This window comes from Sinohyriopsis cumingii, chromosome 4, assembly GCF_028554795.1.
Source record: "Sinohyriopsis cumingii isolate HCF-2022 chromosome 4, ASM2855479v2, whole genome shotgun sequence".
Classification (NCBI taxonomy): domain Eukaryota; kingdom Metazoa; phylum Mollusca; class Bivalvia; order Unionida; family Unionidae; genus Sinohyriopsis; species Sinohyriopsis cumingii.
Genome location: NC_142964.1, coordinates 39,576,937 through 39,601,795, shown reverse-complemented (window position 1 = coordinate 39,601,795; position 24,859 = coordinate 39,576,937). Strand labels below are relative to the sequence as shown.

General features: G+C 37.8%; 1 protein-coding gene across 1 annotated transcript in view; it reads left to right on the top strand.

The window, feature by feature from the left end:
* LOC149801022 (putative E3 ubiquitin-protein ligase HERC1) overlaps positions 1-14,052 on the top strand; it is a 263,061-nt gene extending 249,009 nt beyond the window's left edge. The window contains exons 76-78 of the mRNA XM_089955047.1: positions 2,839-2,972; positions 7,906-8,077; positions 11,101-14,052. Coding sequence (XP_089811173.1) covers positions 2,839-2,972; positions 7,906-8,077; positions 11,101-11,283 — 489 coding nt within the window. The 3' untranslated portion in view covers positions 11,284-14,052. The remainder of the gene's footprint in view (positions 1-2,838; positions 2,973-7,905; positions 8,078-11,100) is intronic.
* The last annotated feature ends 10,807 nt before the right edge of the window (positions 14,053-24,859 follow it).

Here is a 24,859-nt window from a genome sequence, read left to right as displayed (position 1 = left end):
ATTTTAAAATTTCTTTTTAGAAGGAATTCTTAGTACACTGTAAATAACAGCAAGTGATGAAATTTCAGTCTAATGTTAGTAATGCCTACTGGTGGCAGCACTTTCAGAAACAAATATCAGTTAAGTTTTGTCAAGTGAAGCTCATCTTTTAGTTTTATTTTTTAATTTGGTTTTACTGCAGTCATCATAAATGTGATATGATCTCTTGTATTCAGATATGAAAAGTGTCAATTGACTGTGACAGAGAGACCTATGAGAATCTAATTTTCTACCAACTTTGTTTTGATCTCAGATGCGCAGAAGTGTTGGTTGAATTGTCACAGTAAATTAAATGTTGACATGCAATTGTATTATTACATTAATTAGTCTTTCAGATCAAATTAAGTAAAAGTACATGTAACATAGTTGTAATATTTAACAATAATCAGTAGTTTGCCACACTCATTTGCTAAGGTGAACAATGATAGCAAAGGAACGAAGAGAAAGGCTTACTAGGTGCATGAAATGCTTACTTTCTCAGATAGGAATCATGATTGAGACCAATTTCAAAAGTCTGTAGTGAACTTAAAATTCCCAAACTGGCACTGAGGGGTTTGCTGAAGGATGAAAAGAAATTTTGCTATAACTTTCAGTGAGTAATTTACAAATATAGCTATAAAATTTTGAGAAAATCTTTTGACATTGTTTCTCTAAAACAATTTTACTTTGTTGAAATAAAAATCTTTATTTTATTTTGAATCTATATGCAGGTTGAAACCACTTGAGGTAATGTTTTAAGTGTTTCAGAGATTGAATATATTGAAAATAAGGTACCGTATTTATCGTATATATTGGGTCACGATAAAATAAAAATCTTTTTTCCTGTCCTAGAACTTGTGATGAAACATGGTTTCATGTAGGTCATATATCCAAAGACTCAAGAAACAAAATAAATTTGTCTTGAATTTGCACCCCTGCCCTACTGCACAATGCAGTAATATAGATAAAACACTTATTGATTATAAAATGAAAGAAACCAACTTTTATTATCCTTTATTCCTCTTTTCTTTCATCGTGAGCATTAAAAAAATATATACGAACTCTGTATATGTAGTATAGGCCTCCATACTGTAGTGTGTATCGTTTATGTCAGATAACACACGATGTTCATGGATGTGAACAAAGAGAAACCAATCATGTTTGGTTGTAATGAAAGGTTTGAATGTTATCCGACTGAAAATTGGATCCAATAAAATTGCAGTCTTGAAGGAAATAATCAACTAATTGCTTGAAGGCATCTGCTATTCACACATGACACAGTGTTAGGTGCAAATTAACCAAGATTTTATTATACATAGATTAACTATATGACAGTATCTTGCAAATAAAAATCATTATTTGAAAATAAATCAATTTGAGTGCAAATGATAATCTTTACATTAGCATGGGTTACAAAAAGTATTATTAAAGCAAGTTATTGTTGTGTATACTATTTACCCACAAACATCAATGCCCATTTGTATTAATTATTGCTACAGATGCCAAGCAGATAGAAACATGGGTGGTGAATAAACACAACTGGCAATGAGCAATAAACTCATTGTTTTAACTTAATGACAGGATATCAAGTACAAAGGTTACTTTTATTGCAGTGCAGCCAACCATGGAGGCCGACTTTGGATACTTTTAAGTGTGCTGATTTTTTTTTTAAGGATATCAAATACAAAGGTTATTTTATTACAATCCAAGCTGACCTCGAAAGCTGACTTTGAATTCTTTTAAGTGTGCTGTTTGTTTTTTAAAAAAAATTATCTTTTATTTTTAATATACAAAGTTGGCCGACATAGGGAAGCTAACTTTGGTTCGTTTTCACTGGTATTTACATGAATATTTTTAATAAATCGAAACAATGGAACAATTTTTAAAGTGGCACAATATGGTGCTTCATGCATGGACATCGATAACCCAGTATCATCTAAAAGATTTGGAGAAAATAAAATCATTTGGTGAATTCGTGAAGACCAGAAGAAAAGAAGATAATTTCAACGACAATATGATCATTAACTTGGATAAAATTACATTGTACTTTGATCTCGTTCCTGGACAGACTGTCAGTAAGATGGGGATTAAACGTGTGAGCATTAGCATGAATGGTGCAGATTAAAAAATCTTCCTTTAGTCCATGCAGCTTCAGGAGATTTGTTGCATCCAACAATAATTTTTCACAGCATGAGAATGCTAAAATAATATTAATGCAGTGAAAGAATGGATCATACATGTGCAGGAGAAGGGCTGAGTTGATGAGATGATGCTGCAGTTGAATAAAGAGTTATATCTCAAGTACAGTTTTATATTTTTTTAAATACAATTTAAGTTGGAGTGCATTATCTGACGTAATTTTCAAATGATTTAAAAGGTGTCCCACAACTTATGACTTGAAGAAAAAAAATGATGTGTCCCAGAACACTGCACAAAAAAATTATTTTGAAAGTCAATTTATGGTGTCCCAACATATATGATAAATATTTTAATTTATGCAGGAAAGGAAAATACTCATTAGAAAAATCTATTTATTAATAATTACGTAATTAAATGACATTTCTTCAAAGTGTATCAACTAATGTTAGTAAAAAAAGAAAATATGAGTTTTGTCAGAATCACACAAAAATATGATGCCCATGAAAATAGTTTAATTCACAATATGACAGTGTAATTGGTGTCTTCTGTTGCAATTTATCCAGCTACTTCATTGTAACAAGATTCATCATCTTGCACTTGTTACTGTTTCATCTGTCAATTTGTTATAGCATGTTTCAAATCAGTTTTTGTCATAAAGACATTATTACTAAATTATTTCAGGCTGCTGCGGTACGTGAGGGGATGTCATGGATCATACCCATTCCTCTCCTGTCCTTACTAACAGCCCACAGTTTGGAACAGATGGTCTGTGGAATGGAGGAGGTGTCAGTGGATGTGCTGAAGAAAGTTGCCAGGTACAAATGATGATATACTGGTAGCGGAGAGAATGGTATAAAAGAGACTAAGCAGGAATTTGGGGTTTAATATTACAAGATTAGCATTTTGTAGTGTTGAGGCTGAAAACAGTTTATTTTAAGACTGTTGAAATGGCAGACAGAAGGAACATATATGTTAGCCTTTAATGGCATATTTGATCAAAAAATGGTTTTATGACGCTGATTGAAAGTAAAGTTTTAAATATGAAAATGTATAGAATTAAATCAAAACTGTAGGAAGATAATCAGTTGCAAATAATCATAAACATTAAGTACTTTGAGATAAAAGGTAAAAATCTTAAAATTCTGCGAAAAATATATATCAAATAAAAGATGAATGTTAAAGTATAAAATCCTTAAATTGTAACATCAAAATTTGCTGGATAAACCACCAACAAAAAGACAGATTATGATGTTAGGATTCTGAAATTTTAAAGTGCATTTTCCATTGCTTGTAAAAATGTGCATATTTTTATATCTCTGAGTGAACAGCTCTACATAAATATCAACCTCCCTCCATTTCTGACACTGCTTTCTCTAAAAAATGCTTGTAAAGTATTGTGTAAATCAGTTGTCAAATACATTTCATTTTTGTTTGCCACGAACTAACATCATTTTAAATAGAGGTAGTGACCAAATGCTGTGATTTAGTCAAGTGGCAAATCTCATCAGATCTCATCTTCAGATATTCAGTGATCATTATCTTGCTTATTATTGCCTAGTTGGAATCTTTCTTATGCTCTTCGGGCATTATCTAAAACCCCTAACAAACCTTTGAGTGAAGCTTCCTTCAAGAACTTTATCCTTAAAGCAGTATTCCTGCTCTCCTTTTCAATATCAGTGACATAGACTGAAATCCCTACCTTGTTTGTGGGAAAGGGTTGTTTATGGTTCAATGATAAATCTGTTTTAATCCCTGTTCTTAGCCAACTTGGATTGCTGGCTAAGAATTAGCTGCCTTCAGTAGCTACTGTTCCTTGTCTCAGTTGGATCTGTGATGGCGATAATCACAATAGGCTTCTTTGCTTTAAGGTTTTATTTGGCTTCATCTGAGAGTTGAAGGACAGGTCAGAATCCTTTTTTATTCCCATGCAAGGATTACTCTGATATTTTGACAGCCACCATTTCATGTGAATTTTCCTTACTCCAAGAGATCTTATCACTCCCTTACCAGGAGGGATCTTTCTTTCATGAGAATTGAAGTCCATGAGGTTAGAGCTACTGCTACATCTTAAATTACTTCTCTTTGGGTGATGTCATACTAGCCACCTTCTTGCAATTTCACTTTACCTTTTCATCCTTGTACCTTCATTCTTGGGCACTCGAGAGTGAAGGCATCTATTCCTTGGGTCCAATTGTGAAAGTGCACCATAATACAAAGCCATTTACTGATTACAGTGATTACAGTAGGGGACACTCCTACAGTAAGAGCAAGTGCATTTTTCATATACCAGTTCTATTCGAGGCCATCACTCCCTTCTATCCGGTAAATTCAGCAGTGCAGTATTAGCATTTAATGTATTACTGCTATTAAAATGTAGCTTTCTGGGAGATACTGTTGATGCTCCTGTTGCAGTGATTTTCTCCTCCCACCCTATTGATATCCAGTAGCATTGGTCCAAGCCTAAAATGGAATATAATCAGTGTGTTGGCTGTGACTAATGAATCAGACTGGGATCATGTTATTTTCAGTTCTTTTCAAAAGCTTATACTACAGGGACACAATGTCCCAGAAAAGATAAAGCAGTGCAACAGTAGAAAGTAATATTATGTATAAATTAAAATTAGTTTTTCTCATGCAGAAAACTACATTTCAGTGCTTTTCATTGGAAGAATTTTTCTAAAAAATTAACCAGCAGAGTTTCAAGGTTCTGCTGCATGTTGAAGTTAGTGAGCTACTGAGATAAATACCAAGTCAGTCACCTTCTCAGATGAGATAATATTAACATCTGATTGGTTTATTCCATGAATTACATGATTTATTTATAATTATGGATCATTTTGAACTTCCACATTAGGTATTTATGTTTCTTTAATTGGATTTTGTTTGCTTATACACACTGAATAAGACATTTTATTAGAGGAGAGAATTTCAGTCAGTTATTTGTTAGCAAGTCTTACCAGTAAGTGAGTAAAACCTACATGAATGACAAGTTAGCCAACATTTCATTAAACTAAGATGGTGACTGTCAGCCTCATTGCACTGCACTTTAATAACTTGTCTCACTTCAATTCAAATACTGTTAAGCATGAACCTAACCTAGGTTGTTTGATTGGTTTAATTTAAGTAAAACTTAATTTTTAAATCTTACTGGTCCCAATTTCATGAATATAAAGCTTAGGTTAAGTCTTGAATTGAGACATATCCTAGTAATTGTTCAGTTTTAAATCAGACATAATTTTCAGCTAATCAGGTCTAGACTGGAGTTCTTTTTTGGTGAAATTCATGCCAGATTGCAGACTAATATACGGTTGATTGGTTTTCTTAAATGTAACAGGCCATGTGTTCAATAATACATAGAGACAAAAGGTAGTTTATACTAAGGGACAAAGTTTAGTTCTAATAATATGTAACAATGCTACTATGATTACTGCCATATATATTTATGTATGATTTCAGACACCTTCATTTTTTAAAATCTTTTTGGCTGTCCAAGACTTAGGGACAAAGGTTCTGATGCTAAGGCCCCCTTCCAAAAAAATGTTTCTGGTCGCTTGATTGTTCATGTATTTGTTGCCTAACCTAGCACTTTTTTCCCCAGAGGATTTTTGTATAAAAAAGATAAATTAAAAAAAAAATTGAAATTGATTTGAGGCGCTTAGTACATTATATTAATAATTATAATATATTAATGTTAAAATAAAAAATATATAATAAAACCCCTACCTACCTAACCTAATTTAGAACCAGTGCAGTAGGAAACATATTGGGGAGAGGGGGTGCCAATCATGCCCACTAGCCCTTTAGAAGTATATTTTAGGATACAGGGTTTATGAGCTCCCTACCAGCAAGGCTGGGAGTAGATGTAGCATTTTGTCTATTCATATGTTTGTTTCTATGTTTTTGTTAGTGTATTTATTTGTTTGTTGCTCATTATACCCTCAATATCTTGGACCCTATTTCACCCACACTCATGAAATTTGGTATTTGGATGCATCTGCCACTGTAAGCTAATTGTCATGCTTGAATAACTTACCATTTTCAGCTATGCATTTATTACATGCCCAATATCTTGGAGTGTATTTCATCTACATTCATGCAAATTTGTATTTGGATATATATCAAGAAGAGTAACTTGATCATACTAGAATTAGGCCATTGAGACCCAGTTTTCACATGTGTGACTTTTGCATTATCATCTCTCCAGTTGTTAGACCCACAATATAGTAGATTTTGTTTCACCTACGTTTGTGATAAATGAGATATAGCTTAACAAAAGTAATACCACCACACCAAAATTAGGTAAATGTCATCATACTGTATGCTTGGGGGATTTTTTTCTCTTCAGTTACCTATTTGTTTTACCCTCAATACCTTGAACTCCATTTCACCTACACATAAAAGTTGGTATGGATGCATATCAAGTAGATTAACTTCATCATGCTGAAGCTAGGTCAGTGTGACTTACTAATGACACTTAAGTGACTTTTTTATTTTCAGTTGTTTGTCCATCACATCGTGAATATCTTGACCTTATTTTGCCTACTGTCATAAAACTGTGCAGTGTGAATACATCTTAAGGAGGGTAACTCAGCTATAGCAAACACTAGGTTACCATGACAAGTTTCGTGCTTGAGTGACTGTTGTATTTTCATATATCTTTTTTGACGACACCATTAGTCTCGTGTCTCAGACCGTACAATTATTAAAACTGACATATGGATGCGATTCTTGAAGATCAATTTAACTATACAAAAAATAGGTCACTGTGACCAAATGTTCTGGCGTGAGAAATTTTTGTATTTTCATTTATTTATTTATTACATCCTCAATATCTCTTACCCTAGTTCACCTTCACTCATGAAAAATGATATTTGGATGCATCACAAGGTTGAAAACTTAGCCATACCAAAAGTAGGTCACTGTAAGCTAATTTTCATGCTCCATTGACTTTTGTATTTTTGTCCATTCCAGTCTGTTTTGTTGACTACCCCTAGTGTGCTGCTGTTAGTGGTTCATATTTATGAGTCAACATCTTGTTCTTAAGTACAAAATAAATAGGGGCCCCCAGTGGCAGAGTGGTCTAAACAGTTTGCCTTTACTGATGAATGACATCTCACCTCTATCCATGTTGGTTCGAGTCTCAGGCTCAGTCAGTATGGGTATGTGAGAAAGCTTGCCAGTAGCTTCCTGCTGGTTAGTGGTTCTTACTGGAGTTTTTCTGGTTTCTTCCTCCACCATTATAGTGACTACCATGTATAGCCTATCATGTACTGAAAAATGGTGTTAAACCTAAAACAACAACAATAAAATACAGATAACATGTTTCTGTTTTAAACTGTAGAAATAAAGAGAGAAATCACTGTGTAATCAAGATCCAGGATGGACTGTTTTCTTCCTTTGGCAGAAAGTCATAGTAGCTCAGTTGATAGAGTATGACTCAATCCAAGGAATCACATGTTTGATATCAGCCCAGGTCGGCTACCTTAATGTGTCTTTGGGAAAGGCACTGGCTCCAATTTCCTCAGCATGGCCTAGCAGATAGTGTGTTGAAAGTGCCATTTAAAATTTGGCCTCAAGGTTTTCTTCTTTTGAATTCTGTATTTTTTTTTATCAAGTCAGATTAATTTTTACTACACAGTGTTTCAAAATAAACTGTGAAATGAATTAGTTGGAATCTGTGTACCAATGTTATTCTTTGCTCACTTAATATTTATGTATAATTTTTTTTATTATCGGGTGGTATTCCAGGTACAGAGGAATTGATGAGAACCACAAGATAGTGTCTTGGTTTTGGAGTGTCCTTGAGTCTTTCACAAATGATGAGAGGATTCAGTTTTTGAGATTTGTTTCTGGCCGAACACGTCTTCCAGCTAATCCAGCTGATATATCACAGAGGTTCCAAATAATGAACTCAGAAAGGGTATGTACACTATATTCAAAATTGTACATTGAATTCAGTAAAAATTAATCTATGTTATGTCTCTTGTACAGCAACTTCTAAAAACCTGTCTCAACCATTTTGATAGTGGTATTCAGGTCTCTTGAGAAAACCAGAGGACATTGAGGAAAGAAAGATAGTAAACGAGAAAATACTATCCTTGCACATCAGGGCACTGGGGATGGCACATATTTCATGCACTTTGTTAGTGGTATTCAGTTTTCTTGCTGTAGAGGAAACCAGCAAACACTGACCATACATGTGCAAACACTGCCTTTGCATGTCCTGGCAATGGGGACAGTCCTCAGGACTGCAAAGGTTCAGAGCTAGAATTTTGCCATGTTACTAACCACAAATGTGTATCAGTACTTGTACAATATTAATAAATGCCAACACTGCACCCATTATTATTATTAACCAGAGCTAAGTGTACAAAACACACTTTGCCATGCCATCTGTGTGTATATTGTCATCAGATGATTTTCAATGTTTGTGCCAGATCTCAAGCTTATTCTTCTCAGTGGGGGGTAGTTGACCCCCCCCCATTCAGAACCAAAACCGTAATTTTAAAATTTTGAAAGTGAACCATCTGGAACTTGTAAATAGTGTTGGTAGAGAAGTAGTGGATTCGTTTCGTTTAGTTCTAAAATATTCTGCAATCTGATTGTATGCAATAGAAATAAAATACAGCATTTGTTTCTCTTTTTGGTTCAGATCTAAAGTCTTCCTGCTTGAATACTGAGACTCGAACATGGTTTTTAATATTTTTGTTTATATGCCACATTGGTTGTCGGGGGATATAGTGTTTTGCCTATTCATTTATTTGCTTATTTAACCCTCAGTACATTGGATTCTATTTCACCTACATATATAAAAATTTGTACATGGATGCATCATAGGAAGAGTAACTCCGAGCCGTACTAAAACGAGGTTACTTTCATGTAATTTGCAGATTCAAGTGACATTTGTATTTCAATTGTTAATTCAGCACAGGTTCAATATCATGGACCCAGTTTCATCTTTGCTTATGAAAACTGTTGCGCAGATAGATACATCGTGATGAATAAAACTAAACCATACCAGAACTAGGACACTGTGAACTAGTTTGTATACTTAAGTGACTTTTGTATTTCAGCTGTTCATTTGTTCAAGCCCCACTGTTTTGGACCCTTTTAAGCCTGTTTCCATGAAGATTGGTATATTGATACAGTTTGACAAGACTGACTCAGTCATCCCCAAAAGTAGGTCATTATGACCTATTTTTAATGTCTGAATGACTTTTGTATTGTTAACTATTTGTTTCCACCTCAGCATCTTGGACTCAATTTTAACTACACATTGAAATTGATGTAACATTGCTTATCAAAGACAGTAATTAACCATGGTAAAACTAGGTCACAGTGACCTAATTTTCATCATTGGTCAACTTTTGAATTTTCAGCAGTCCATTTATTACACCCTCAATATATTGGATGATATTTTACATGCAGTTAAGAAAATTGGTATGTGGATGCATCTTACTGGGAGTAGCTCTATAATTTAAACACTAAGTTAATGTGGCCATATACAGTGATTTGTTTAGTTTTAGCTATCTGTAACCACTCCAGTGGCCTAGAGGTTAGAGCACCCACTTCAGATGCAGAAGGTCATGGGTTTGATCCACGGCCGAGTCATACCAAAGACTTACAAAAATGGTACTAACAGCTGCCTTGCTTGGTGCTCAGCATTAAGAGGTTAGTGTTAGGACTGGTCGGCCTGGTGTCAGGATAATGTGACTGGGTGGGACATCGTGCGACATGTCTGCGGCATGATTCCCAAGTGCTAGACATTACTATAAACTGCCACACTGCAGACATCTTAGCGATATGACTGAAATTGTTTTAAAGCTACATTAAAAATCCAAATCACACACACACAGCTATCTGTACACAGCATCATCAATATCTTCGACCCTATTTTGCTTACACTCATAAAATTTGCAATGTGGATGCATATCATGGTGAATAATCCCACTATACAAAAACAAGTTATGACCTACTGTTCATGACATGTGTTTTCAGCTGTCTGTTTGTATAAACTCAGCATCTTGGACCTCATTTTACCTTCACCAATGAAACTAGGCATATGAAAGCAGCTCAGGGAATGAACTCTGTCACAGAAAAACTAGTACACGGTGGTCTACTTTTCACACTTTTTAAAATTGGCATGTTGATGCATCTGAGGTGAGTAATTCCACACTAACGAAAAGTTGGTTACTGTTACATAATATTTAGACCTGAGTGATAGTTATTTCCTAGAATGTATTAACTTGGAAAGTGCCATTTAAAATTTTTAATCTCTTTAAAATTTTAATCTTTACTGTCAAAAAATCTTAAGTATTTTCAATATACATTTGTACTTTAGTTAACAAGATTCTGTCGCTGTATGATAGGGAAAGTTTTCTCTGGTGAAATAATGTGAATTCTAACATATTTTATCATATAATTTTGCAGAAATTGACATTTTTCCAGTTAAATTCATCAATATACTACTACTACTACTACTACCACTAATAATAATAATAATAATAGTGCACTGCACTTTCATTATATTAAACCATACAGATAATTTGTGTTTTATGTGAGTGATTCTTGTAATGAGGGATGTTGTAATCAAGCTGTGAACTGAGAGTGTAAAACAACCACACAAAAATATAATTTGTGTGAACAACACTATTACCATTTTTAATTAGCACAGGCTTAGAATGAGATGAAGGTAATTAGGCTGCAATAATCAAACAAAATTGAACAAGTTGAGTAGGGTCCACAGCTATACCCATGCTAGCATCACTATAGTAAGGGGGTTTTATACTTAGGAAACAATAAAAATAATAATTGCATAAAGCTTTATTAATAGGGATATTTCAATTAGCTTATAGGTCAATTATTGTCTTTGTTGGCTCATTGAATTCTTTCTTTGTAGCAGTAAAACATTTCCAGAAAATTAAATTGAAATTTTCATTTCAGAGTCCTGATAGTTTACCCACAGCACAGACTTGCTTTTTCCAGCTTCGCTTGCCATCCTACAACAGTTGTGAAATTCTAGCCGAGAAACTGCGCTACGCCATTCACCACTGTAAATCTATAGATATGGATAATTATATGCTTACAAGGACTGAAGATGATATGAGCTCAGATGAGAATGCCTGAAGTCATGAGGGGTTACACAAAATCAGGAATTGCTGCTGCAGAGATGAGGATGAGGACAGTTCAAACAGCACTTTTTGGCCATTCCTACTGACAATATAATTCAAATTTACCTTGCAGATCTTTAATCTTTAGTTATGGATTTTAAAACCTGGTACAGAACAAGATAATAAAACTGGATAAAAACTAACACCTTTTAAAATTTTACAAGGTTTATAGATCATATGTGAAATTTTCATATATAAACTGAAATTACTAGCCTTTTTCAAAGTGCTGTATTTAAGTGCAGCATTCCCTTATTATGCTGAAATGTACTCAAATTATAATATTTCTTTCATATTTGGCACAGTTACTCACCCAAGCAAAAATGTTCAGATTTCAGCAAATACGTCTTGCTGTTTTTTATGTCACCTGTTTTTAATTTTGAAGTGTTTGAACAGTATGATACATATTTTTTGTTTCTTATAACTGACTTCATACTAGGTCATTTTTTAGTTTTGTATTGTAATGATGCCCAACTGCAATGTGACATGCAAATAGCATCATCCTTGTTAGTCTGTCAGTCACAATTTAATTTTGTATTTTAGTCATTTTCTCAGGCATTACAAGTTCTAGGATCATACAGCTTTGTACACAGATGTATATTGGTTAGTGCCACACATCAACCAAAAGTAAGTCACTGTGATTTACTTTCCATCAGCTTTGGTTAAGTGTGTGACTATGTTCGTTTCTTAGGCTCTACCTCCCCCAGGGACATGCAGCTTGGTGTGTTAATGCATCTCTTGGAGAGTACAATATCACCTTTTCAGACTTAATTTAATGTAACCTATTTTGCACTCAAGTGACTTTGGTTAATTTATGCATGAAAATCTAAACACCCTCTACAGTATAGTCTGTAGCCTACATTTCATACTTCTGTGACTTACATTTGCATCATTGTGAATTTCTCAGGAATTGTTTGAAGCAAAGTCCTGCATCTTGGTATGTAGATGTGTCTGGAGTACAACACCACCTTACCAGAATTAGGTCACTATGAACAATATTTCTCACTTCATGGAGTGGCAAAGTTTGTGATTTCTGTCATTTTTGGTGAATATTTGACTAAAGGGTTACACAAAACTGGATTTTGTGGGGCATTCATATTCTGTGAAAACATTTCTAGTTATTATATACTTCTGCATCCATCCAAATGATCACCATATATAACAGTCACCTGGTCTGAATGGCCTTTCATTTTTTTTCCCCTGAGAAATTTCCTGTATAAAAGTTAGGCATATAATTGTGATCTGTTTTCCACATTCAGTGGCCAGGCATTTCCCATCTAAATAATATATATATAATATAAGCCTTGCTTCATGAGGAAGGCATTGATTAAATAAAGGTCTATCATGTGAATCAATGTATAAACATTTCTTAACTCGCTTGTACTCATCGTAGTCCAATCATTCTGTCTTTATAACTCGGTTTCATTATGCCAAAAGTGAGGCAGTGTTTATGATTAGAAGACAAGGTCAAAACAGTTAATATAATAAGTGGCCAGAAAAGTAGTTGTATTGTAATAACAGAGATTGGAGTAGCCTATTATGCCATTTGGCATGTATCTCTTGATATCTTCATCCATTTTATTTGCCTATGAATTAAAGCTGTCTCTGATAACTGTATGTGTAACTAACAATAGCCACATGAAACTTCTTTTCATTCCCTATTATATCAGGCCTCTCACATAAGCGAACTGTTTTTTTGATAATGTCAAGTTGAGCAACTGGTTGATCCAGATATTGTTTGAAGTGTGAACAACTGTTTATAAACCTAATTATACAGAAGTTGGCCAAAGAGAGAGTTAATTCATGTTTCAGAGTCATATATAAGCTGTCATTAGTGAAATTAGTGCATTGTCAGGATACTCAAACAAACTATGATCAACAATATTTGTAAGAGTCAGTGATGTAATTTATAGAATGGATTAAAGTGAGCATAATACAATAATCTTACATAAAAATATAACTTTGGATGAAAACAGCATCTACATGTATTTACAATGTTTTTGCATGTGCCAGTAAACTAAATACATTGATCAAATAACAACAACAATAATAACAACAACAACAACAATTTTATTTAGTTCATGGTATTAGTTCAGAAACCAAGTTGGAAAGGAGAACCTGCATAGAGAGATCACCTGTGTACAAAGACCAGTTTGGCCTTTTCCCAGGAGTGGCTGCTGTTGACAGATTGGACTGTATATATAATAATCTGTGTCTAATGTTAAGATTTTATCATGGTTTTCTTTTAATAATTTGGGTAATCTCATTGGTTACAATAGCAACATTTTGTTTAAATTTACATATATTGACTCATTAGGAATTCTTAATACATTTTCTCATTGATATACAATTGATCTTGTTTAATATTCCTTTTCTTATTTTGGTACAATTTGGTTGAATACAAATTCTTTATATGCTTACTGATTAGCAGTTGTAATATTCCTGAAAAACATTTAGTGTCTTCATGTGTGACCATATATTGAAACAAATTGGCAGGATTAATTGTATGTTCAAATCTTCTTTTGGTAAAAATACACATAAAAGTTTCTTTCCTGTGATATTAAGCCACTGTGATGGTAGAATGTATTGATTATCTGCTAGGTTTTGTAGAGGTAAGGAAGATGTTTTTTTAGTGTGTCATTCAAATGCTCTTATTGTAATAGATAAATTTTAATCATGTTCATGTATGTACTTTTACAAGATTTTGAATAAAATGTCTTTTTGTGTATCTTCATGTGTGGTTTTTGAATGAAGCCTAAAAAGTACAAAATTAAACTGGATTTATTAACTGTGATTGCAATTCTGTTGCCATATAATGAAATAAGAGTTTAGATTAGATGACACTTTAAGCTACACTGTCATCTCACATGACCTATAGAGGTTGGTGTTAGGACTGGTCGGTCTGGTGTCAGGATAATGTGACTGGGTGGGACATTATGCTACACATCACTTCAGACATCATAGCGATATGACTGAAAAATTGTTGAAGCTACGTTAAAAATCCAAATCACACACACACACTCATATGACCTATGCCTTGATTTGAAATAGAATTATAAGCAAGACATGGGCATTACATTTGTCAGGCATTGCTAATTTTGTTTAATTTCTCTTTCATTTTCTCTCACTTTCTGTGGAACTTGTTACAGTTGTGAAACTTCATGGATTCATTAATTGATCAGTGCACCCATATCATTCACTTCTGTTATGTATATTTAATTTGCATTGTTTGTTAGTTTTTATTATTCCCTTTGTGCTGTGGGTTATGCAAAATTGTATTTTATAGCTGAATTTCTCCAAAATGAAGTTTATTTTCTACCTGTCCAGAATCATTGATTTTGTTTTTTGTAAACGGCATGTTTATCTCAATCTGAGTCCAGAACATTTGAAATTCTCCATGCAATCCTCGGTCTACATGATGTTTATCACATCCTCTATTATAGTTTTAGTAAACAACCTTTTTGAATTATAGCTTGGATTGTTCTGGAAATGAAATTTGGTCCTACATCTTTGCTCTTCTTTTGTGTTTTAGATTTTTATATAATCTTGTTTCTCTAGAAATTATTCACTTGTGCTATAAGATCTTGAGGCAGAATCATTGTTAAGAGTTTTGGGCTGGAACTGTTAATTCAAACTATTCTTATCTGGATATAAAAAGTACTCATCCATAATATTCTTGGAGAGACATTAACTGGGAATTATAGTGAATTCAAAACAAGGAAACCTTGGATTATATTACTGTGATTCAACAAAAACTGTTGGCACATCATTACAATTTGGTCATAAGTACAGAAGAGACTATAGACCACTACAGACACATTTACACCTTCAGCACTGGAAATTATTTGGAATACCACAAAAGTTTATTCAGAACTTTATTCATTAGGACTTGTGTTAGATATTCTAGGATGGTTTGGGATTTAATTGTAATACTGTACCTTAGGTTAGTTTAACATTTTCACTTTGCATTCTTTGAAGTACATACTTTGTTTAATTTTACAAAGCTTCTCACTCCTTTCGATTACATATTTTAAAACCATAGAGCCATAATTGAAGATTTGAGGGTTCGTGTATTGGATAAGAATTTCTTGAAAATATTTCAGAAAACTGTGCTTTTGAAAATTAAATTGATTTGTTTCTGAATTTTCTAATTATTGGGTATTATTTTAGATATTTGAGATATCTACAGTGAAATCAACAAGCTTTTATAATGTTATCTAAAGTGAAGAATATAGTAAATCCTACCCAGGAAATGTTAAGAGTCCTTAAAACGGGATGAATTGCTCCAGCTTGGCAGACACTATGATCCTTCTGTAGCAAAGGCTTCTTTAACGAAGCAAGAAATAAAAAATATATATTTGGTGGAAAAGAATTTTTTGGATAAAAGTGCTTTAGGCTTGATTAGTAAGTCTCCATCTGGCTCAAACTTGCAAATTATGGAACTGAATTTAAAATACAAGAGTGAAATAGACTTAAGAAAGCTAGAGCTTTAGAAGGAGGAGAGATAAATGCAGTTCCAGAAAGAGGAGAGACAACTGCAATTAGAGAAGAGGAAAGAGAGAGAGATAAAACTGCCATTGCAGAAAGAGGAATGAGAGAAGATGGTCTAATGCAAAGGCCAAGGAAAAAGGAAGAAAGAGAATTTCAATTTACTTTAAAAGAATTAGAGCTGGTAAGTGAAATGCACATCCCCACTTTACACAAGTTCAGGTTTTGATGTTATGAAAAAATATTAGGTTAGTACCCTCTTTATAGAAAATAAGTTGATAAATATTTTCCTCATTTGGAAAAAGTTCTGAAAATTTGAAATCTCCAAGAGAGCATTGGACTTATTACAAAGTGCACTTTTTGACAAAGCTTGTGACATCTACAGTACTGCTGATTATCTGGTTAAGGGATGTATCTTGATGGGTTATGAGTTGGTACCTGAGGCTTATTGACGAAAGCTTATAAACTTTAGAAAAGAAATTGAAAAACCCATGTGAAATTTGCAAGAGAAAAAGAGCAATTATTTGATTGGAGGCGCTTAGCCAAGAAAGTTGGTCATGATTACAATAATCTCAGACAACCCATATTAGCTGAAGAGTTCAATAATTTTGTCCATAGTGATGTTAAGACTTACCTTCATGAGCACGTGGTCGAAACTTCCGAAAATGATGTTCATACAGTTGACAAATATTCCTTAGCTCATAAAAGTTTCTTTTGTCAATAACTCTTTCACTCAGCAGTTTTTGGTTAAAAGTTATTTCAGTCTCATTTGAGCACTTCCAAATCTCAATCTGGCACAACTTTTAGGAATCCAGTTTCTGATAAGACTGATCAGAAATTATTATCTCTTCCTATGTGCGCCTGTTGCAGGAAGAAAGGCACGTTATTTCTGGTTGCTATAAACTAAATAATAAGGAAAGAAATCAAGATAGACCTATTCCAGATGTTCTTACATTTAAGAGGTAAAATCAATTTAAATACTAATACGATTCTTCTTATCTTTGTGCCTATACAGTATACGTTATACACTTTCAACAGTAATGTTCATACAGTTAAATGATTCATAATAAATGCAGCTAATGAAAATCGCTTACGGTGCTCGTTGTTTTAGTAAATATGATTTCTTTAGGATAAAGAAATATTTTGTGGTCCAAGGTTGACATTGCCGGGGTGGGAGTGTCTATGATCAGCTTGTGTCTATGATCGCCTCTGTCAACTAAAATTCAGCTCATGGCTTAGCTTCAAAGTCCAACGGACCACGTTTCCACTAACAGAAGCAGGGGTGAAGACGGGCCACTAGCGCCTTAAAACCAGTCGCTCGGGTAGGCGGGACTCATAAACCTTGGATGGTAGCTCATCTAGGAGACGGAAAACTCCGATTCCAAACTTCTGCTGCCTTGCAGTTATACCCACTCATGGGAAAGGCCAAGGGAGTAAACCCCAACAGAAAATCCGGAAACGGAGTCCCTAAGGCGGTCTGACATTGACTTCAATGTCATTCCAGAAACCGTTGTTGCCAAGCTGTATCGACATTCGTCGTTCTCTTGGGTCCACCAGGTGCGTGGAGAACAGCTGATTCTCCATACCACCCTGCCCAGGCTTCGTAGCTCCACTGGAGAGGACACGCCAGGATCGTCGTACGGCGTCTGCACAACACGGGAAGTAACAGTTTACCGGTTCTAAGTCAGAGATCGATTGGTAAAGAGCTTGGCGCCAGGGGTTACTTCTGACGGTGGGAGAGATCACCAAGTCTCACTTGAACTTGACAACTACCGTCCGCCTCAAGCTGGGCAGCCCCCAGTCAGTAAGGTGCTGCCCACCATGTCCTGCCTGCTTCACCGGGTCCGTGGAGCTTTGAGAACAATCTTGACAAGTGGGCTACAAGCTCCGCACCAGGAAAGACTCAAAGAAGAAATAAGAAGACTCCAGCTCTTCGTTTTGCAAGCTGGAACATCAGGACCATGTGTCCTGGATTGAACGCTGACCTACAGCAGATCAACGACGCACGGAAGACTGTCGTCATTGACAGAGAACTCTCTCTACTGAGCATCGACATTGCCTGCCTCAAGGAGACCCGACTGGCTGACAGGCACAATCATGGAATCAAACTACACCATCTTTTGGCAAGGGAATCCCTCGGATGAACCTTGGCAGCACGGTGTAGGCTTTATGGTAAAGAACATGCTAGTCGCCTTCATTGAACCTCCATCACTAGGTACTGAGAGAATCCTTGCCCTCCGGCTATCAGCACCCTCAGGCCCAGTCAACATCTCCAGCGTGTACACCCTTACCCTCCGCTCCGCCCACGAAGAGACAGACAAGCTCTTTGACGCTCTGGATCAGGCAATATCCATCATCCCCAACACTGAAGGCCTCTGTTTACTAGGAGATTTCAATGCTAGAGTGGGAGCTGACCATGAGACCTGGTCCACCTGTCTCGGCTCTCGCGAAAGGGGCAAGATCAACGAGAACGGTCAGAGACTGCTTGAGATGTTCTGCTTCCACAGCTTATGTGTGACCAACACATTCTTCAAATGGAAGGAGATCTACCAGGTGTCATGGAGACACCCACGTTCACGCCACTGGCACCAGCAAGACCTCGTCATCAGCAGACGTGCGGAACTGGCCAGTGTCATCCTCACCCGCAGATACTACAGCGTCGACTGCGACACGGACCATTCCCTCGTGGCCAGCAAGGTGCGAATAATACCCAAGAAGCTGCACTACACCAAGAAGAAGGGTCGCCCACGCATCAACACCTGATGTGCAAGCAGCCCAGAGAAAACACAGCAGTTCATCAGCAAACTGCAGGAAGCTCTCACCAAAACGACACCTGATGACATCATCGACTCCAAGTGGTCCCACCTCCGTTATTCCGTGTACAATTCAGCCATCACTGCTTAGGCGAAGAAGGAGCGCAAAAATGCCGACTGGTATGACACTAACTGGGAGGAGATGGAGTCCGTGACTGAGGCAAAGAGGAAAGCCATCCTGGCATACAAGGCTGCACCTAGCCCCAGTAAACTACAAGCCCTCAGAACTGTCAGGAACAACGCCCAGCAGACCGCCCGTCGCTGTGTCAACACTACTGGCTGAACCTCTGCACCAGTATACAGACAGATGCCTACACCGGGAATGCAAGAGGAATTTATGAAGGTATCAAGAAGGCGACAAGCCCCCACCTCCAAGACCGCCTCCTTCGAGTCCAAGACGGGCGAAGTCATCACACACCAGGGGAAACAACTGCAGCGATGGATCGAGCACTAACTCGAGTTGTATGAATCCCAAAACATCGTCACGGATCACTGCCATTTCACCTCTGTCTGCGTGGGTTCGAGTCTCGTATTCGGCTAATGTGGGTATGTGAGAAAGCTTGCCAGTAGCTTCTCGTGGGTCAGTGGTTCTTTCTGAGGTTTTCCCGGGTCTTTCCTCCACCATTAATACTGGCCGCCATGTATAGCCTATCGTGTGCTGAAAAATGGCGTTAAACCCTACAACAACAACAACCAAAACATCGTCACCAACACCGCCTTGGACGCCATCCCAGAGCTGCCAGTCATGGAGGAACTAGACACACCGCCCACCCCGGAAGAGCTCGGAAAAGCTATCGATTGCCTTTTCTGTGGGAAGGCTCCTGGAAGCGACGACATTCCGCCCGAAGTCCTCAGGACCGGAAATCAGCACTGCTTCAGCCCTACACATACTCCTCTGTCTCTGCTGGGAACAGGGACACATCCCACAGGACATGCATGACGTCAACATCGTCACTTTGTACAAGAACAAAGGAGACCGTAGCGACTGAAACAACTACCGGGTCATCTCCCTCCTCAGCATCGTCGGAAAGGCTTTCGTCCGTGTTGCCTTGGCGCGCTTGCAGACCCTAGCCACCCACGTCTACCCAGAGTCCCGGTGTGGCTTTCGAGCCGGCAGGTCAACTGTAGGCACAATCTTCTTACTACGCCATTTGCAGCAGAAGTGTCGCGGCGAGCAGTAGATGCCCCTCTAGATCGCCTTCATAGACCTGACGAAGGCGTTTGACCTGGTCAGTTGGTGTGGACTCTTCAGACTCCTGAAGAAGATCGGCTGCCCCCATGACTGCTCAATGTCATCACGTCGTTCCACGAGAACATGCACAGCACAGTGTGCTTCAATGGCACAACATCAGAGGCCTTCCCAGTAATCATTGGAGTCAAACAAGGCTGTGTCTTTGCGCCGACTCTCATCGCCATTTTGTTCTCCCTGCTTCTCCAGTACGCCTTCAAGGACTGCAACAAGGGACTAAAGTCACAGAGGTTCCCATCGGTGAGCTGATCGTCCCAGACGATGAAGCCTTGACATCACACACGGAAGATGGACTTCAGCAGCTGGTATGCCGCCTCTCCCACGCCTGTAAGGAGTGTGGACTGAGCATCAGTTTGAAGAAAACGAGCGTCTTGGCGCAGGACGCAGACTCCCCTCCCTCCGTCACCATCGATTGGTACAACTTGGACGTTGTTGAGAACTTCACATACCTCGGGTCCAACATCTACAGCTCACTCTCCATTGATTCTGAGGTGAACGACAGGATTGCCACGGCAGCAGCAGCGATAGCCAGACCAAACCAGAGGGTCTGGAACATCTCCAACCTCAATAAGAGGAACGGTACAGCAAGACTCTCTTCAGACAGAAATCAGAACAAAATAGAAATGAAGAATACCATTTAGATTTTTTAAAACTAAAATAAAGAAAATATATGGTTATGGCTTGAATTAAAAGCAGTTGTGCCCGATGGATCTTAGACCCTATGGATGGCACGTGGAGTCAAGAAACATCGAACGTTATGGAGACTGTTATCGAAATGCCAGGCTAACGACTCACAATTTCTTGGGATTTGATGGACAATTTCATTTGAAATACTATTCAGAACAAAGAACCGAAGATATCCAAAGAAGAGTGGTACGTCTAGTTCACATCTCCAGATAAAGAAAAGTTCCAAGTAAAAAAGAAAAGAAACAAATGGATTCTCCAGAAAGAGAGGCGCTACTACTCGGACGCAACCATACTCCCTCAAACCACATCCCTCTGTGACAGTGTCTCCAACTTCTTCGCCGTTGCTGGTGAACCCGATTTAACACGCGTCTTTCCAAATTTTATTTCTAAAGAAGCTTCTCCAGTGGCGACACCATCTTATTCTTTAGTGACAGTTGCGGCCGCTAAAATTATTAACGTTCAAGAGAGATCTAGAATGTTACAAAGTTTCTGGATTTGTCAAAACAAGAACTAATACGATTTATTGCAAACCCCTCAACGTCGATCGATGCCTATCATGAAGATGATCCGACATACCGACAGTCAGATCGCTCCGGTGGCCTAGTGGTTAAAGCGTCTTCCTCGGAAGGGGAGGTCGTGGGTTCGAATCCCGGCCGAGTCATATCAAAGACTTACAAAAATGGTATTAACAGCTGCCTCGCTAGACGTTCAGCATTAAGAGGTTAGTGTTAGGACTGGTTGGCCTGGTGTCGGGATAATGTGACTGGGTGGGACATCATGCTACATGTCTGCAGCATGATGTCCCAATGCCACACTGCAGACATCGTAGCAATATGACTGAAAAATTGTTAAAGCTACGTTAAAAAATCCTAATCACACACACACACACACACACACACACACACACAGACAGTCAGGGGAGACGAATTCCAATATAGAACGACGTATGCCTGGCTAGTAGCTTCATTGTTTTGTATTCCTGAAAGTAAAAGATGTCAGCCCGCCCAGAAGTGCACACCATCACTTTCCTGCCAAAAAAGAAAAAGAGAGACACTACCTCCTCTTTTGGCCAACCACTGAGACGTGTTGTCGGTACTGCCGAAAGCCCATCCATCCACGCGAAAACACCTTATTCAAACAGCTCCTAAAGAAATAATCGATACTATTTGTGAATGTTGTTTGAATGTCCTGAAAGTAATGGTAACTTTCTGCAAGCACCAGGAAAGCAACGGGACGTTTTTCGCCAAATGGTCAAAAAGAAAATACCGACCAGTCGAAAGAAAAAGATGTTGATGCCCCGCTGCGCCTTTGTTTGGAGGGATTACTTGACAAGTTTTAGCAGCCACCACCTCCAACCCCACCCCCACCCCCAAAAAAAAGAAGTAGAAGGAAGATAAAAAGGACATCTTTTCTAGAAATACGTCGTACGTGTACTTTGGAATCTCATGTAAGGATGAAAGCTGACTTTAATGCCCTTCAAACGATGGATGAATCTTAACATCGGAGCCTCGCATTTGCTCCCAAAGAAGTCACCACTACCCCGACAAAGAAGCGACCTTGCTTGAGCTTTTATTTGAAAAGTCCCCTACTGCCTCCATGATACGTGGACCGTTAACGACGGGAGACTGGGTGCGCAATTGAGAAAGAAAAAAACGCACCTTCGACAAAAGTTATTTACCGAGCTGGACCACCGAATTGTTTCGTGTCACTGGACACGTGCGTGGCCGTCATCCTTCCGTCTATAAACTGGAGGACATGAACGGAGAGGTGTTAAAATGAACTTTATACTTGCAACAAGTAACAAAAAAGGAAGATTACTTGTACGACATCGAAAGCGTTCTCGAAAGTGTGTTGGACCTGAAATTCGATTCTTGGATTGCCGCTTCGCAAGTCATCGACTATAAAAATAATATGATCATCATGCCTTTCAACACAGCATCAGCGACCGCTCCTGCTCAGAGTTCTTCTCTTCAAGATGTATTAAAGCAACCAGGGTGGGTATGGTACGGCGAATGTGTGCCTAAAACTCAAATCGTCTTTTTTCTGCCAAATCTTTGTGGCATCGGAGCGTTCCTCTCCAATGTTAGTTTGCAACAACTAGACATAAATTGTGGACCATTTTACGGAACAATTGTATTGGTTACCTTCCACCCTATCCTTCGCTGAAATATTCCAGTAACAACGGTAATCTTGCGTTTAACGACTGTCACCCCAAAACAATATCAGCAGCCCTCTTTTGGAACCTTTGGAAACTCCTTTCACCTCAAGTAACTCCTCGAAAAGCAGAACCGTAGAACCTTGAAAAACAAATTTTACTTAACTTTAAGCATTATCAGTTACGTGGCCGTGTGTCCAAATTACATCAGATCTGCTAATTGGAGCAAGAAACTCGTCGGGAAGTCGCTTTGTTTGAAATCATTCACCCCCGCTTAAGTCATTACTATCAGTGGAAATGAAACGAAGTTTACTGTCGAAATCCTGAACGAGCAAGTGCAAGAACATTTGAACAAAAAATGATTCTCTCGTGTGTAAATCCAAAACATCAGCGCCAGCCAATTCTTAATTGAACATCTATACCATGAAAATTCCTGCAGTCTGTTATTTTAGCACTGAGATTCATGCGCATGTTCCAAGTCAGAACTGGATCTGTTTGCCATGCCATACACCATGATCACGATGCATGAATCCCAATGGGTAGAATTTCATCTTATCTCGTCTTTGATCACCGTAGCTAGCCAAGGTTCCGGTGTTAGCCCTATCTACATCTTGGCTGATCAACCAAATATTTATGTGATTGTGGTCTGTAAATTCCACCGCATCCAATCAAACTTAAGTTACTCAAATTTGACACTCTTCCTTTATAATCGAGACATGGGAGGACACAACTTGAATGGACTAATCATTAAACAATTTTCCACTGCCGACCCGTGTTTGTATAATATCTTTCACTCAAATACTCAGGTTATGACTTCTGTCTGATACGTAGTCATACTTTCGATGTTAAACTTAAAATGTATCCTTTTTGAAGTCAGTAGTTACCTCCACCATTTTCGGCCGATGTACAATGCATGGCTGTTACACGATATTGGTTAGGTGGCATTACATACTACATTATATGTCTCTAGGACGAAGCATTAAAATATCTGCTCGATCCGCCGGGGTGTAGATAGGGTTTGCATGTAGAAAACGTGTCTTGCGATGATGGTCTTTGATTCCTGCAGCCCCTATAAAATTTTACATGAAAGGACTAACCGAACATTATTACATCGATCTGAATAGCAGTTACTATTACTTGAAAGTCATATTGTCGATACGGAAGGCAATCATGCAGACGGCGATAACAAAGTAACTCTCGTCAACAATTTCATGCATTCGTTGTTCATTGAAGTGGACTTGTTCTTGAATAACAAACTCGTCAGCAGTAGCATGAATACTTACCCTTACCGAGCGCAAGTAGAAAATCTCTTGAAGTACGGAAAAGAAACCTGACCCTTAGGTGCAAGTTCTACAAAAGAGAGCTCATTAAGAAAGATGAAGACCGTGTTATGGGATTTAAACGACCGTTGAAAGAAAATCACAGAAATATCTGCTCAATACGCCAAGGTGTAGATAAGGTTATCATATCGGAACAATGGCTAGCGAAGAGGCCAACTCGACATAATTAACATACTTTGTATGGTAGTGTGGTGGATCCAATTCCGTCCCGACGAGAAATTAAATATCCCACGGTGTGGGAATAAACTAGACATACATGCCCGAATAGGAAAAACGACTATACTTCAAGATTTGCCTGTCAATCAGGATACCCATAGTTGATTCGTCAAAAGATAAAATGCTTTCCAAGTCAACCAAGCTGAATGACGTCCGCTTGCATTTGCAGCGTATCAGGCAAAACTTGATTCCGAAGCCTGAAGAAACAGAGACCGCGACGATGTTGAAAATAGCACAAGACGTCGTAGAAGAGGTCTTCCATGAAGAAACCAAGCAGGAAGAAAAAAGTGAACGGGAAGATACAGGCAGCTGAAACAGCAGAGGAAACAACAGGAAGAGCGGAAACAATAGAGACAGGGAGGAGATATTAAATGCAGAGTGGACACCGAGTCCGAGTCCTTCAGCAAAAGCAGGCCATATCTTGTGTTGAATCATGTTGTGAGACAAGGTCTTCTCCGCAGAAATTATAGACGATCAGTTTGAGTAATAAAAAAACATAAACAACCCTTTTCAGTGCTAGCCAGATCTCTACAAATGATAAACATTTGCCAAAATTTTGATTGCCCGTTTGCCTATGCCCCCCAAAC